The sequence below is a fragment of the Thermobia domestica genome, chromosome 5 (genome assembly GCF_964235325.1).
Source record: "Thermobia domestica chromosome 5, izTheDome1.hap1.1, whole genome shotgun sequence".
Taxonomy (NCBI): domain Eukaryota; kingdom Metazoa; phylum Arthropoda; class Insecta; order Zygentoma; family Lepismatidae; genus Thermobia; species Thermobia domestica.
Genome location: NC_137458.1, coordinates 199,815,053 through 199,832,662, shown reverse-complemented (window position 1 = coordinate 199,832,662; position 17,610 = coordinate 199,815,053). Strand labels below are relative to the sequence as shown.

Genomic DNA, 17,610 nt, shown 5'->3' with positions numbered 1-17,610 from the left:
ATTCTCAGTGGAGGTACAGTTGAACGAAAGTGGTTCAACTACAATAGGATTCCACTATAATCAGTAGGTCTACGTCTTCTTTAGCCACCAAGGCGCACACGTGGGACGTTAAACAAACAAACAAATAAACAAAAATGCATTTAGTATTATCAAAATTAATATTAAATTACTAGTTTAACAAAAAAAATTGGCACAATACCTACATTAGAAAACTAAACTGATAGCGATATTTAAAAGTGAATAAAGACTGTCAAAGATGATAAACAAGTATATAAGGATTAAGATAAATATGATGTTTTCATGAATATATAAATGACTTTTCATATAACCTAAAGTGAGGGACCATTCCGCTCGGGAATCGAGCTTGAACCATCTGGTTGCCGGCCTGGTGTTGTACCACTTAAACTACCGAGACCGTATACAATACAATTTTTCTGTTGATGCCGATTCCTCTGGCTACCTGTTATAAGAAAATGGTTTCAAATTCCACGATTTGCAGAATAGATTTTTCTATTTAAATTTCTTGTAGTGAAGTGCTTTCGCTTTCAATACTAAATAAAATAAGTTTGCTTGAGTAACGCCGGGTTCGATCTCCAATCAGTCTTGAATTATCCAATGACGTTTCCAGTCACCATGCATCAAGAAATCATACAAAGTAAAAGAAATCTTAATTACCAGTACATTAAAAATAACAATCTGTATATTGTTGTAATTGTTGAACCTACAAGTTCAAATTTTGAGTTTGTCCGTAAAGATTCATAGTTTAGTGCGGGAAAACATTGTTTAATTGCACGAGTGTGGTGTTAAAATGTGCGTGAACAACTCGGGATTGTGATATTGAAATCCTCGTCTCTAATTGTTTTCGGAAACTGATTTAACTCTTAGTTGGTGTTTTATTACACTCGTAACTTCGTTCAAATACGTTATTTCCAACAATGATAGTGAATTAATGAATTAGATAGTTAATTGAATATCAAAATACAATACGAACTAATGGAATCATCAAGTGACGATTCAAGTATTCCATCGTTTGAATCAACCGAATCAGATAAATCTAATACCACTAGGAATGATTCAGTTGTCAACATTAGCAGGCCTAGTAATGACCATTCATCTACTACTACTACTAAATCTACGAATGTGTTACCATGTCCTCACTGTGGAAAACATTATGTGAATTCCAGAGGATTAGCTATACACATAGGTAAAAAGCATCAGGTTGTAAATGGAGACGAAGACTGTTGTCATATCGATAATAATAGCTATCCTGATTATAAAACTACAAGTACTAACATCTCGAACCGCAATAAAGGCACACAGAAATTGACGTTGTCTAACCTGGGCAAAATGTTAATATCGTTAAGGTCCTCAACACATATTTTAAGGCGTGTCCCTCGAGGTGCTCGAGCTGCACTTGCTGATGCACTTGCCGATGTGTTACTTCAAGTAACTATTTCAAACGACAAAAAGATTGGATCAACTTGTTTCTATGTTCATTAGTTGCACTAACTGCTCCCAAAAAATCAGAAAATGTAAAAAATCTTACCTCCTGAATAAAACAAAGAGTTCGTCATTGGTGTGATGTAAGTATTGACGCCTTAACCTGGCATCCAACAAAGATTAGGAAATATCTTCCAAAAAAGAATGCTTCCAATCTTAAGATTATAGAAAACAAACTTCCAGATGGTGACATCCGTGGAGCAGTCCGTCTACTAATGTCAGATGATACTGCTCCAACCCCCCGACATTTCTGTGTTTGAGATGCTATTGGAGAAGCAGCTAGCCCACTCTGGTGAGTTTATTTTACCGAATCTTCCTGATGGACCAAAGAGCTGTCAAGGAATTTCGATTAATAAAGTTAAGGTAGCTATTAATTCTTTTCCATTTGGTAGCGCGGGAGTAAATGGATACGGACCTTCCAGAAATCAGCAAGAGGTTTTCAGGCATCTTGGTACACACCAATAGCAGCACATTTTCATGAACTTCTTTTACAATCAGTTGCTGTTCCAGAGGATAAAGCTAGACTTCTTGCTGCGTCATCTCCCCATGCTGGGGCATGGTTAAATGCGTTACCTTCCCCCCAATTAGGTCTTCACATGTCTAATGAAACCTTTCGAATCGCAGTAGTCTTAAGACTAGGTTCAGATGTTTGTGAGCCACATCGCTGTCCAGCTTGCGGTGATCAAGTTACCCAACGAAGCCTGCATAGCCTCTCATGAATGAAGAGCATTGCCAGGAACACCAGACATTCATCTGTTAATGACATCATTTTGCGAGCCCTCACAACAGCAGGAATTCCTTCCATTCGTGAACCGTCAGGCTGTTGTCCTTCTGATGGTAAACGACCTGACGGCATGACATTAATACCTTGGATGAGAGGCAAATCATTAGTATGGGATTTTACATGTTTGGACACATTTGACCATTCAAGCCTCCCATTGACTGTTACGAATGCTGGAGAAGTTGCTAGACGTAGAGAGGCAGAAAAGGAAAGGAAATACAACAATCTACTCGGCAAATTTATTTTTGCTCCAATAACCATCGAGACCAGTGGAGCATGGGGTTCTAGAAGCCTTGATTTTATCAGAGAGGTAGGCAGACGCATATCTATCGTTTCTGGAGATGTTCGTTCAGCATCCTTCTTAATACAACGTATATCCATTGCGGTCCAACGTGGCAACGTTTCGTCAGTTCTTGGTACGTTGCCGCCTGGAAGGGGACTGGAGGAGATATTTCTTTAGTAAAGCGGGTCAAAAGGCCACACTTAATGTTCAGCATGCTATTGCTGCTATACCAAAAACGATATTGAGATGATCCATAAAAGTTAACAAACCTTATTCTTTAGCCTATAAAACGGACTGGGTAGATCTATTGTATATGCAAACATTAATTTTATTGATATTTCTATATAGAAATTCACAAACTAATTACATTATTTGTTAACATATTCTTCTGATATATGTAAATATGGTTTCTATTGACTGTAATTAATATTTTAAATAAGTATATAACATCAATAAATTTAAATAATTATACACAGACATGACATGTAAATGTTCAAACAACGATCAATTTGCATGAGTAATTGTTTAAATAATGAACAAATTTTTATAATAAATTTTCTTCTAATCTATATTTTAAAAAAAACAATCTGTATTATATACAGTGATAAACCTTACCTGAATAACCATTCTATTAGAACTGGAATAGGCAGGAACAGCTTTACTTGTCCCTTCTTTGTACTGATCAAATGCAATCGAGTCCACTCATCGACACAAAACAATAGGCTAATCGGCGACTTCTTGGTAACACAAGAATTGCATAGGCGCCTCAAATTTGGCTTTTTTGTGTTATTCCGAACTATTCCCCCCGAAACATTACACGGGATTTACGTCATTGTTACTTTCAATAAAAATACTTCGAGAATAGTGCTGTTGTTATTACTCCAAGTTCTTTAAACACTCACTTCTATCCTATTCTTTTGATGTATTTCGAAACATGATTTGGAGTTCATTCCTTCCCATACTTACTCTGTGGAGCAGAAGGTTGGGGGAGAGAAACACGTTTGTTATTACTTTGTCGTACTTGTTTATAAATCTAGATACTTCAATCAATATTTCGAAAACTTATTTTATGGACCATAATTAATGGCCGCCATATTGGATTCACATAACCGGGTTGGGTCGGGCTGTCTTGTGCTCTGGTGAAAATGGGACTTATGAAGAACACATCGCAAGATAATGATTTGTTTCGTACAATGCAACATAAGGCCCGTATCCACGGGCAGTCTATCCCCCCCCCTAAATTTTTGCTGGCCCGCTATAAGTTTCACGATAGGCTTGAAAATTAACTATAATATGGTGATGAACTATAATATAATTGGATCAGGACCCCCTATCTTCTACCGGGTCCCCCGTAAATTTTGGGGCTGGCTACCGGCCTGTGCAGCATCTATCAGTGATGTTTTATTATGGTAAATTAACACTCGTTCGAAATTTGGGGAAATGAATCGACTCAACGTGAATCTTTAAATTGTCATAACTTCGTTGTTTATTAACCAATCTGAATGAACTATACACCAAACGAAAGATAATTTAACACAAGTTATATGACATCTTTTTCGATAATCCCAGCCGTTTACTTGTTATTTTAAAAAATATGAATAAACTCCATCATAAGAAATGCAAAGTTCCAAATTAAATCATTTCTGTAGGTGTTAATTTCAGTGTTAGGTAAAAACATTTGCTAATGTATTAGACCCCGTTAGATTCTACGTCGTTTAGTTTTTGAATCGTGAAGATTGGACTATTAGTTAAGGAGGTATAGGCCTCTAAAACCGACACTATGAATTCGCAGAGGCGACCATCTTTGATAGCCGTCATATTGGATTCTGGCCATCTTTTGGAGTGGGGCCACTTCGATTCCTGCTTAGTTGGATCAGGGGAACAACATATCCAAGTGGCACCTTTTTAACAGAAAGTGCAGGATTTGGCCATCTTTTTGCCTAAAGCTCCCCTACTAAAAGGCTTAATCTATGTCTAAAAAGTAAAGCACAAAAGCTTGGCTCAAGCCTACACTTCATGGCTGCAGGCCTACATGAAGCCTATCCTAGACTTAATACTTAATATCTTCAAAACTTGAGACAGACCTAATACATAAGGATAATCAATGCTAATCTTAAATCTCAAGTTCATGCGAAAGTTGAAAGGCTACCTGTATTTCCCTTATGCTGCAGGTTGAAAATTCAAGTCTTCCCCAAGTCTACCTCAAACCTAGTTTGCAATACAAAGTTGCTGTAGATCTACTAGTAAAGTTTGAGGTAAGCCTAGCCTTTCAAGCGCATTAGACTGTAGAGTTACATTAAACATACTGCACAAGGAGAATACATTGGAATTTAAACTTCAAGGCTGTGCCAAGCCTATAACAGATCTACCAGTATAGGCTTCTGTAATGCTACCCTTAAATTTGCATTGTACTATAGGGTTACATTAAGCCTAATGCGTGGATCTTTTTCGCACCATACTCGGTTATTCAAATATAAATGCAGGTAAACAGAAAGTTACTTTACCAAGTCTAAGGCGAAAATGCCGTCAGCTTTGGGTTTGCTGGTAGTCATAACTTTAGAATTGAGTCCATTGAATTCAATTCTAAACTTACGACTATCAGCAAAAACCAAAACTGACGACATTTTGGATTCAGTTTTGGGAAAGTTATTTTCCGTTTACCTCCATTCACGTTTGAATAACCGAGTATGGTGCGAAAAGGACTTAATGTAACCCTATAATGCAATGCAATTTCAAGTAATGCTTAGTCAAAACGCCAAAAATTAAGTAGCATGGATAAATATATTTTTGCAACATCCAAACACTTCTGAAGTTGGCCAATTAAGGGATAAAGTGAGAGGAACTTATACCACATTCGCGCGAAACAAATCAAAAGTTTCAATCATTCTTTTAGCTAATTTTGTATTTATTCTGGAATTATAAGTATCAAGCAGATGTCTTCTTTATGTGATAAAACAGACTGTTGTAGACCTCAAGTCACGCCTGCTTAATATCGTGTGGCATAGCTTACTCTCACGCTGAATATTTGAAGATCCCGTGTTGACAAATTTAAAAGAAAAATTATCTCAAAGAAGGGTAAATAGGCAAACATATGCAGATACAAATAAAAAATAAACACAAAACTAAACTGTAGAGAGTGCTTAGCAAAAACGACTGGGATAGTGAATAAACCTATATTCTTTTCAATTAACATATATTTCTGAATTCAAGACGACTCTTCGTTTTTTTAACAAATGATTACAAAAAAGACTACTACAGTACATACTGGATATATTTTCAGAACCTAATATAAAACTACAATAAAAATCAAATCAGTCACAAACCTTCCTTAGTCTTACTTACAGGAAGAGTACACTAAATCTGTGAACGTTCAAGGCTAAAGCGGTAGGCGTGGAAATGGGTACAGGTAGATTTTAATGGCCTATGATTCTTTTCAATAAATAAAATTTCCACATGATGTGTCGCGAAAGCAAGACGACTTTATATTTTGGAACACGAAATTGCGCAAATTACCTAGACTCAGATGTACATGGTACATTTTTAATTTTAATTTATAGTTTTGGATCGATTTCCAACTTGGTGTAAACCCTTCACGTCGGAAAGATGACCGCCCTTGGCAATCACATACCCAGGGAAATGAATAAGAGTGGTAGTGAAAGACTTTGCTAGGACTTTTTAGTGAAGATACAATCTCGGTTTTCGCTATGTGAAACTGAAGATAATAGGTCAGTAGGGCCAAATTCGGGCTCAAACCCGAAACCTTTCAAATGTGAAGCTAATGCTCAACCAATTGAACTATGGCCGCTTGGTTTGATTTATCTTAAATCCTATACCATTAGAGAAGCAAGGTAACAGGGAATCAACAAAATAAAAAGGGAAGCAAATAAAAGAATAAGTATTAATAAAATTTATTATACTCAGTCATTCATTTCATATAAACTGTATACATCTGTTGACTTATCTAAGATAAAAACTAAATTCAAGCAACAACTAACTGTCGGAGACATAGAAGCTTCTTGGCGCAACTGAATTTATGTCCATCTTCTTCAAGTTTCTGAAAAGGAGAATTCCAGGTCACCTAAATAACAACTAACAAAACATTTTATCATAATGTACATTAGAAACTCATGCAAGCTGGATTTAGTGCATTGTCCCACCATATTAACATTTTCATAAGATGTTACAACAGAAACACTTTTCCTCCACTCACATTTATTTATAAACCAGGACTATTTTTTAAAAGTCCCTATGTTCTAGCAAGGAAATTAGGAATGTCCAATATACCTCATTTTATTGTACTGCATAAATACGCTAAAACTGGATAGAAATATATATATATCGGGTGCGGAAAAAGTCCCGGAACGGTTCAATATCTCGCGAAATATACAGATCAACAAAACAAAAATAACACGTGTTAAATAGTTTTTAAAAAGCTATCCAGTGATACTAAACGCGAACCCCTATCCCCACCCTCTTCGGGGGTACGGGGGATAACTTTAAAATTTTAAATGGAAACCCCCATTTTTTATTGCTTATTTGGATTCTCCAGAAAAGTAACCATGATTTGACCCAAAATTATGAACAGTGTCTTAACGGATGGCACTTGAATCGGCACACACACACACACACACACACACACACACACACACACACACACACACACACACACACACACTCACAAAAAAAAAGTCGGCAAAACACTATGAAAATGTAGCTTCGCAGTATCGTACTCTGTGGCCATACGGTTAGCGTAATGGACTGCGGAATCAGAGGTCGTGAGTTCGTCTCCTGCGCAGAGTAAGATTTTAATATCCAAATAATGAATTCGTACATTTTAACTTCGATAAAAATAATGTATTTGTCCATATTTATAAATTTGCAAGAAAATACAAATGGCAATGAAAATTGTTTATTTTTGTTGTAAATAACCCTATGACCTCTAACCCTAATAACCTTGTTACTAAGAACTACTTCATAAAGGTACTTTGCAAAACAACTATCGAAATTTGTATTTTATGTAAAAAGTACTAACTGAAGTTAAAACGTATGGAATTTATTTGAGGAAATAAAGCAAAAACAATTGCCCTGGACGGGAATCGAATTCAGAATCTGTAATTTCGTAATCCAATACGCTAACCGTACGGCCATAGAGCACGGGACTGACGCCTGGCATTTCCGTAACGTTTTGGTGCATCGCCTTTTTTTATGTGTCGATTCAAGCGCCATCTGCGAAAACACTGTTTTCAATTTTGGGTCAAATCACTGTGACTTTTTCTGGGGAATCCAAATGTGCAATAAGAAATAGGAGTTCCCATTTAAAATTTTAAAGTTGCACCGGTACCCTCGAAGGGGGTGGGGAGAGCGGTTGAGTTTTCTATCATTGGAGAGCTTGTTTAAAACTATTTAACATGTGTTATTTTTGTTTTGCTGATCTTTATACTTCGCGAGATATTGGACCATTCCTGGACTTTTTCCGCACCCTGTATATAATTAAGGGGAAGCATTGATGAGAAGGTTAGCGCAAATGCCTCTGACACAGAGTTCTCAGTTCGATTCCCGGCCCGGCCCGGCCATGCCATTATTTACCTGCCGACAGCCCTTAGCACCAAAGTAGCTCGATTAACACCTTAATATAAAAATAATAGAACCATGCTACCCACGAACTTAATGGTGTTGCAAAAATAAACAAAGACTGCCATCGTGACTACACCAACAGTAGAAGAATTAAATAATGTGAGGAAGAGAACTAACTACAAACTGTCCCCTAAAAAGAAACACCCCTGATCTGTGTCAGAGTTCAACTGAAAGACGAATTGCTTATTTTGTTATGAAAGTACTGACTTTCATAACCCAGAGTCTGAAACTTTACAATATTCGCGAAAATATTATTTCCCACTGCAGCAATCAAAATGAGGTGGGAGTGGAAGTTTCGGAGAGCTTTCGAACTTGTGCTGATCTTGTTGCAGCTGAAGCTGTTTATTACAAGAATTGCGATAATCGATTTCGCCTGAGCAAACAACGTCCTGTGCAAACGTCTACAGAAAGTAGGAAAACGAGCAATCTAACGTACAAATGAATCATGCAGTTGGAACTCGCTGGCTGATAGAAGAACTATACCAACTCGGATTTTCAGTGCCTTGCAGCCAGGGGCGGATCCAGGACCGACTTCTGGGGGGGGCGGTGGGTTGTCATAATGCAACTTTTAAGGGCTCCAAACTCTGGGATGGATTTTATTTATATATATATAAAGTAAGAAAGTTTCTTCTTCTAGGGGGGGATGGCGATCGCCCCGATCGCCCCCTGGATCCGCCCCTGCTTGCAGCTAAGTCATGAGCTACAAGCAGTTGATAGTGGCGACAACATCTTGAAAGAGTTTTATCCTGGAGATTTCTTTCAGTGGGCCGTAGACAACATTGATTGCAACATCAACACCGTTGCTTGTGAGCTTGCCCCTACATCAACATCGTTGTTCAAAGACGGATTCATGTAGAAACCAGACAAAGGAAGTCTTCCCACAGTTATTCCGAAGGTTGTTTACATAGTGTACTCGTCCAAAATGTAGGATTAAGTTCGCTCTGGACAGTGGAGCAGTACTTCATCGAGTTCGTTGGACGAAGAAAAATTCAGAGATGCTAGTGGATGATATTGTCAATCAATACCGCTTATTAGTATTGTCGACGTCCGATCGTGGAGTTTCCATTGTATTTGATGGATATGATTCTCCAAGTATGAAGAGTTATGAACACGAAAGACGTAAATGTTATACACCAGATGTGGACTTTGATTCTTCCACAGACAGCTGTGTCAGCCAGAAAAACTTTTTTATCCAATACCACAAACAAACACAAATGTATCGCTCTTCTTTCTTAGGCACTTAAATTGCACGGTCATGATATTGCCCAGTCCACTGGAGATGCCGACTGCCTAATTGTCCAAACGGCTCTGAAACATGCTGCTGGGTAATTTTGATATTGTTATTGTGGTTGCTGATGACACAGATATCATTATTGTACTAGTATACCATTTCAGATTTGAAATGTGTCATATGTTTGTTCCAAAAAAAGGTAGAATCAAGAGCAGTTAGGGCACACATGTGAGCGTGTGTGAAATATATACATCAGCTATGTCATCACATCTACTGGCGATTCATGTCATCAGAGGATGTGATACCGTATCTGCGCCTTTTGGTATTGGTAAACCTAATTCATATAACAAATTCCGAAGTTCACAGAAGGCAAAAGACTTAAACAGTTCACTCCTGACTTGTCCAGTAAACCCTGCAGATGTCGCTGGGATCGGCATACCAATACTGTCGATTCTTTATAGTGGAGACCCTGACACATCTTTAAACAAAATTCGGCACTTGAATTAGCAATCACCAGATCAAAGAACGCAATTATTTCGGAAAAACTGCCTACTACGGAGAATGCTGCTTATTTCCATATTTTATGAACAATAGTACATTGCAAATAGTATGTTCGAAAACACTTATCTACAACACCCTCGATCCAGTTAAATGGGGTTGGATGCTTGGCAATGGCACTTATATTCCCTTGAAACCAATCTGGCACGAGCGAAAGAGGCTCTTCTGTTAATCCGCTCCAAATGCAAATCCACATTCAGGAACCTGTGCAATTCAAATATCTGCTCATATCGAAAGCATGACTGAAATGTGTATCATCATGTACTCACTGTCACAGTGGATCATGTTGCAATGCTGATATTCTTTATTTATGTGATAGTGACGATGAAGTTCTTGACAACGAAATCTAAATGTGTATTGTGGTGTACCTTTTTTGGGGGGGTGTAATATTTAACTTTGTTAGCCATAACGTTATTTAATTCTCACTTTCGTAGATATTCATTTAATTAGCTTTCACTTTTGTTACCACCATTAATTAGTTATTAATTTTATAACTTCATTTAATTTATCTTATCATATTTCAATAAATCATTGTAAATATACTAGCAACCCTTTTTACATCATTTAAATTCATGTTTCCATAATTTAACTAAAGGTGTATCTTATTTAGCAGTGACAGGAATTTTGGTTAGCCAATGCTCTTGCCAAAATAATTTGTTTACATTTGCTAACAACATTATGGCTAACAAAATTAAATATTACACCCCAAAAGAAAGGCACACCACAGTATATTACGTTCAATATGTAATAAGATTTATTTGAAATGAACGTTGTGCTCAATTTCAGTTGCAATTCAGATAGCCTGCTTATTTATAAAGAGTTCAGATATTAGTTTATTGTTATTTATGTATTTTCGTTTTACCTGATTTAATTCGTGTGGTAAAAGCTCTTACGCATAATTATACATTAAGAAGCGTGCATTTATTTCATACTGCAAAATATTTCAAACATGACGCTTCACCAAAATTATAATGTTTAGAACATATTACATCTTCAGTAAAATGTTTTTTGCTACATCTTTGCTTGTATTACGTGAAGGAACAATAATATTTTGTACCTCACTGTATGTGCGCATAGATCCGTGACTAAAAGGGGATGTATATATGTAGAAGGATGCAGACTTCCACCTTGAAGGAATTACAGTGCTCATGCGGATCAATTTTTTGCTACATAAAGTAATTCTACAGAGTATCATTTTATGCACTTTATATGGTAATTTCAGCAAATTTGGATCACCCTGTTATATACATTATCCCAACTTGGATAGAGATGTTCTTTTATTATGTCAACCATGCATGGATTCTGCATCAAATGAGACCAAAATCAGCTTTATACCAATTACTTCTAGGTTGACCCTAATTTTCAACTGGTGCGCCCACACTAATAACCACTTATGCACCTGCTCAAACTGCTCCCCTGTAAATTTTATCTTTCCCAACTTAGCAGGTTTTTCACTGGAACCAGTCAATTCTTTTCAAGCTAATCACCCAATACTACGAAGTTTATGTATATTTTGCACTGTTCTATGTATAGCACTACACGAAATTGAAGCTCCAAGTAATGATTGAATAGAGAGTGCAGAGGATATAAATCAACGAAAGCAGGGAGTAATCTACATACCTCCAACACCCCCTAACACCCCTCAAATTTCTTTACACACACCCCTAGATGGAAAAGGAGTACTCCCCCAAATCCAATTGTATCAATTAGTATCATATAGGTTATTTATTACATCAAGTTAAAAAAAGTTTAGCGTATAGGAAAGAAGGCAATGTTCTTATTTATTTATTTCACTTGAAAATACGAAGCGACCTCGTTCTCATGTACGGCTTCGAGAACCACATGACCTCATTGTTTCGGGCGGTCTTTCGATCGAAACAATTGACAATACAGACTGCTCATACCTACCCTCCTGGGCTCCGCGGTCGTTTCCGAGAAAAGAGATTGATAGACAGATGTAGATGACTCAAATTGGCAACGTCTTGAGCGGTCATGCACCTACCTCCTTCTCAATAAGGAAAAATGTGACAATATAGTAATTAGCCTATACCAGAATCAGTTGGTAAGTGCTACTCTGCAACAGGCCCGAAACCAGGGGGGACTAGGGGCCTGCCCCTCCCTAAACTTTTCATGGCCCTTCCAGACCTCAATACAAAATGCACAATTTAGATATTTGTAAGAGAATTTTTAATGACTTGTCCCCTCCTAACATATTCGCCCCCCTCCCCCACCAAAGCTCTGTGGCTGGTTTCGAGTCTCTCTGCAAGTGGTGTATCAAAGGACGAAAGTTAGAAGGGTGTAGTCAAAACGTTTTTAGAAGTTAAGAGATCAATCGAAGTAAGAATTATATATATTTTAGACTGAGCATAGTGTTATGCAGAAACGCATTTGTCGCTAGTTTAATTTTTTGTAAAGTATGTTTTTATTCACGTAAATTCATTGAGCGGAACAGGGCTCATAGCGAGTCACTTTTTAAACTAAAATTTACTTTTTTCAAGTTTGTCACTAAGAGTTTTTTTTTCAAATTTGTCACTAAAAGTTACATTTTTGGGAGGTAAAGTGACTTTTTCATATAATTTAGGTTTTGCATTGGCAGTTTTCTAAGAAAAATATAAAAACAAATGGAAAAAGGCGGAAACTTGTTACTCATTACTCTTATGAAAGCTTCAATACATGCTGCCACATGTGAAACAGTCAGCTTTATTCTCACTTCAGCTTTTATTCTCTCTAAAGCACAGTGGATAGTTGATGGCTGCTGAAGCTCTTAAGGTGAGGTTGAGAACTCTTTTGTATCTATTATTTTTTCTATCATAATAATCTTTTAGTTTTCTCTCGTAATAGTTAACGCTTCACTCAACGTTGTGTTTGTTTGTGATTGTGTGGTTCATCATATTCGTCTTGTATTATGCTTCTTGTATGTTTTTCATAAGAGTAGGTGATGAACTTATTTTTGAGAACTCTGAATGCTAAGTTAAATATAATGTCTGGGATGAAGAAATTCGGAAATAGGCCAAACCTGGTTCCACTTACTCAGAAGCTTTTTACATCTGCTAAGTCTGTTTACCGTAACTACAAAGCATACTTAGAAAACCTAAAAAAGGAGGAAGCTAAAAAAAAAGAGATGTGATGGAGAAATTGACAAAGGAAAAAAGGAGCATGATGAGATTTTGGTAAATTTTTCATGTGCTTTTGGTCACTTTTCAACTATTTACAAGAGACCAGACCACTATGAGCCCTGGGATTATTAAAATTAGGTTATATTAAAAAAGACAAAACAGAAAGATACAAAATATTTGTAAATTGAAAAATTGGATTTCTGGAAAACAATTAAATCAATGAATAATTTTCTTATGCAAGATATTCAGAGCCAATAACGTAGCCAAGAAGGAGCAGGAACGGAGATTAAGAGATCAAATAATATTACAATAATTAACGTTAACAATAGGGTTAGAATATTAAAATAATGAAATTGCAACTATGTATACATTGTATAGTGTTAATTATTAAACGAATGTGATTTCAGCATGGGAAGAGGGAATTAATATTTTGAAAAAAAAAAAAAATCACCTACTAAAACTTGCTGGGGGTGAATAAATTGAAATAATGGCAGAATTTTACAAAATAATTACAATAATTCGTATGTAATCAATTCACATGTAATTACTGGGTAAAATAGTGGTAGTTAATTCCTAATACAGTGAAACCTCTCTTAACTGGCACCTCTCAATAGTGGACACCTTCATAAGAGGACAAACTTTCTTATTCTTCCATGCCATAAATATGTGTGGTTTGGTGTTATGAGAGAGAACCCTTCCTTTTAGAGAAACCTCTTATTTACGGACAAAATCGGTTCCACCCATGTCCGTTTTGAGAGGTTTCACTGTATTACTTAGTTTAATAATAATGATAAATGCTCAAATGTATGAAGTTCCTTTACTGAACGTATCACTGCGAAGAACTGATATTATTATTATTATTATTATTATTATTATTATTATTATTATTATTATTATTAGTAGTAGTAGTAGTAGTAGTAGTAGTAGTAGTAGTAGTAGTAGTAGTAGTAGTATTGCAATAGTTGCGTAACAAAATATACTGTTTTCTTTGAGTTTGTTCAAAAAATATATATCACTATTCTGAGAGCACCCCCCCCACCTTTTATTTTGAACACTCCACCGAGTAAAAATTTCTGGCGTACTTGCTGAAGGAAAGTGATATGTTGCTGCATCAAAAAATCTTCGGGTTCGTGCCAGTAAATGATCAAAAGGTGTATGAAAAGGGGAAAGTCGCATACTATCAATAGAAAAAAACTCTCGCACGAGGAGTTACGTCTGTTACTCCCCAATATTTTGTGCCCAATACGAGAAAAAATACTATAAAACAATATATTTAAAATGCATTTTTCGGTATAAAGAATAGGAAACAATAACTAAAAGTTTGAAAAAGTTAATCGTGTTAATAGTGAAATAAAAAACAAACCATATGCGCGCAAAGTACCACTTGCCTTCAGTATTGTGAGGGCTAAGCGCAAAGCTATGAACGTACAAATTATACATGCTTCGAGAAAAGCTGCATATTTTTCAGTAATGGTTAATATCGAAAAGCGCACTGCCCTCTTTCTTAAATTGTTTATTTATTTAATTTACATTTCTGGACAAACTGACAACTTGGTCTAGGCCCTTCACGTCTAAATAATAACGTCTCTCAATGGACGCATATGTCGAGGGAAAGAATGTGGAAGATAGTGACCAGGGCCTTTAGGCAAGGTACCATTCCGGCTCTTAGCCTTCCATGATTAAGTAAATTTTCCATGACCCGCTACACTGCAAACACTATCGTTTATGATTAGGGTTAGATTTTTAAAATGCTAAACCACATCTCCATAGCAGTTAAAGCTCTTATGTTGCTTTCAAAAAATAAATACTCTCTTATATCAGATACAGGGTGTTCCGCCACTAACCTCTTAAACAATCCGAGTGTGGTTTCTCAAAGCAAAACGAAATATAGATTATTTGAATATTCATCGAAAAGTCGGTAGTTCGTAGGAAATCGAAAACAAAAGTAAAAAATATCAAATATCGTATAAATATTGTTAGCAAACAAAATCAGATCCCAAGAAGCTAATTCGCTCATTCTACCCCTCTTCTACGATTTTAAGAAAGAATGAATGAATGGTCCTAGTCTGAGAGTTGATGATAAGTGGCACGTGTAGATTTAGCAATTTAAGAGTAATCCTTGATGCTAATTGTCACACGAAGAATTACATATTAAATTCTAATCAATTCTTTGGGTAATTTAACACAGTGACAAGGAATTAGATCTTGCTAACGGGATCCCCTCTTCCAGAACACAGTTCAAATGAAAGAATATTCAAATTGGTCAAATACCTGAAGAATGTCCCCTTAAAAAGTATCCACATTCCTCGAAACTATGGATGAAATGACACTTTTACAATTAAATTATTTTTATATCAATGCGTTTTTTTAACCTCATACTTCTGAGTAGAGAATTATGTTTAAAAGATATAATCTCTTCTCACAGTCTTAATTCATCTGCAAATTGATGGATTTGGACAATTCTCCGCATCTCAATTTGCACAAAAGGATTACTGCAAAATTTAAAAGCGCCATATTTCTGCCATTTGTAGAGCAATTTGAATCATTCTTTATTGAAATAATATTTTCTTTATAGAGTGAATGGAATGAGGCAATCAACGTCTTTGCAGCAAATTTACTTTACCTACAATATGAATCCGATAGTTGACATTTCTCTACTTTCAAGATCAACTTTCTCAAAATATATTACTTTTTATTGTTGTTCATATGAACTTGTTACATATTCTGGTGTGAGAAATTACCTCCCGAAATTTATCGGTTTTGTCACGAAAGAATAATTATGGCAATAATTGACAAATGTGAATTGCATGAACAGTTATTTGTACTAACATTGTAAACATGAGATTATTATTTCTTTTTTATTTCATTCTGATCGATTCGCGTAGTGCTGAGCGCAAGAGTCTTGGTCTTGCAGTTTTTGCAAGAGTCTTGCATGCAAGACCAAGACCAAAACCAGGAATCCCGATGCAAGACCAAGACCAAGACTCTTGCACAAGACTCTTCCACAAGTACCGGTTCTACTTGAATTCTTTTATAGAATGTAAAAAAGTGGAAAAATCATTACATCTTTCACTTGAAGTTTTTGGCTTCAGTAAAAATGCCGCTGGAGTGAATGTGTTCCCAGTAGTTTATGCAATCCGTGTGAGTTAATCTTCCCCTGTAGCAAATAGCTACAGTATATCATTTTGTGAATCGGTTGTTCGCGTTTTCTGTAGTTATTACTCGTTTTCAAGCAACACAGATATCATTCTAATCAAAGCTAGTTGCACACAAAGAAATGTGTCATTAGTGCTGGATTACGATGCATTCCTGCGTTTTTAAACAATGAGGATTGCTTATCGGGAAATCAGACAAAGATGTGTTATCTGGGGTAAACTTAAACCATTGACCTTCGAATTGGTAAAGTTTGTCGGCTCGTCCTGGGATAAATACATCAAAAGAGGGATTTGTTTTTCACCCTTCAGTTGCTTTGCCTCAGACAGCCTGCTGACGAAACGCCACAAACGTCCAGTAAGAAGAAATTTGCAAGGTAAAAAATCCAAGTGGCGAGCGCAAAAAAGTAACTTTCATACGTATTTCGAAGTATTTACGGAAAGTGGGGAGCATCCGTATGGGTTATGCGAACTGCTAAAAACATCGAAGCAAAGTGGCAATAAAAATGAAAAACAGAAACACTTTAGGCCTGAAAAAACATCATTTATCAGTGCATAAGAACGAAGCGCAGGAACTATTTCCATTACAGCAGCAGCAAACTCGAAATATTGCAAATTACTTTAAACCTTGTTTGATTATAATCAATATTATTTTCATTTTTCTCCCTTTTTAAGCCAATATTGCTAAACACATCATTATCATCATCATCATAGCTATTCTGCCATTATTGGCAGGTCACTTGCTACAACTAAGAAGCTTCGATGTAAGGTGATCCTCAGCTAGTGTCTTCATATTACGTAGCAATTTTCTGTTTTAATACCTTCCTTCAACTACAACCTCCTTCGCCTCTCCCTCTCTTTCCTTCCATCATACCCTCTAGCACTTCTCTCATAATACAGTTCCTCCTCAGTCAATGTCCCAACCAGTTCCTCTTCCTCGTCTGAATTACATCTAAAATTCTTGTTTCCCTACTACTACTATTATTTCTAACACTTTTCAGTTCGTTTTCCGTTCAACCCAGCTAATTCTCTTCTTTTTTCTCCATGCCCACGTTTCGAAAGCCTCTAATTTTTTCATCGCTTTTGCTGTCCATGTTTCTGCCCCATAGAGTGCATATCTGAAATCAGTAAAAGAAAATCTCAATATTTAACTGGAAGTTTGTTTAATACAAAGAAGAGGTACTTGAGGATGAAACAAAAGAAAGAAAAAAAAAAAAAGAAATCTGATGCCTTTAGAGTGTAAAAGTAATTTTACAATTCATGGTATTTCAATAATTTGTGCCGTCTTGATTTTCATTCATGCGTCTCAGGAGTAGCCTCCCCAGTTTGGGAATCAGTAGAGTATTGGATCTCAA

The 17,610-nt window shown here is 36.3% G+C and overlaps 1 protein-coding gene across 2 annotated transcripts in view; it reads right to left on the bottom strand.

Moving 5' to 3' along the window:
- Positions 1-6,480: 6,480 nt before the first annotated feature.
- The window catches only part of LOC145684757 (uncharacterized), a 345,870-nt gene continuing 334,740 nt past the window's right edge, over positions 6,481-17,610 (bottom strand). Inside the window, exon 4 of one of the 2 annotated variants that reach the window (XM_081757128.1) lies at positions 6,481-6,618. Coding sequence is in view for 1 of the 2 variants with exons in the window: in XM_081757129.1 (XP_081613255.1) it covers positions 6,611-6,618 (8 nt within the window). In the remaining variant the exon portion in view is untranslated. The remainder of the gene's footprint in view (positions 6,619-17,610) is intronic. The other variant, XM_081757129.1, reaches the window with a different exon arrangement.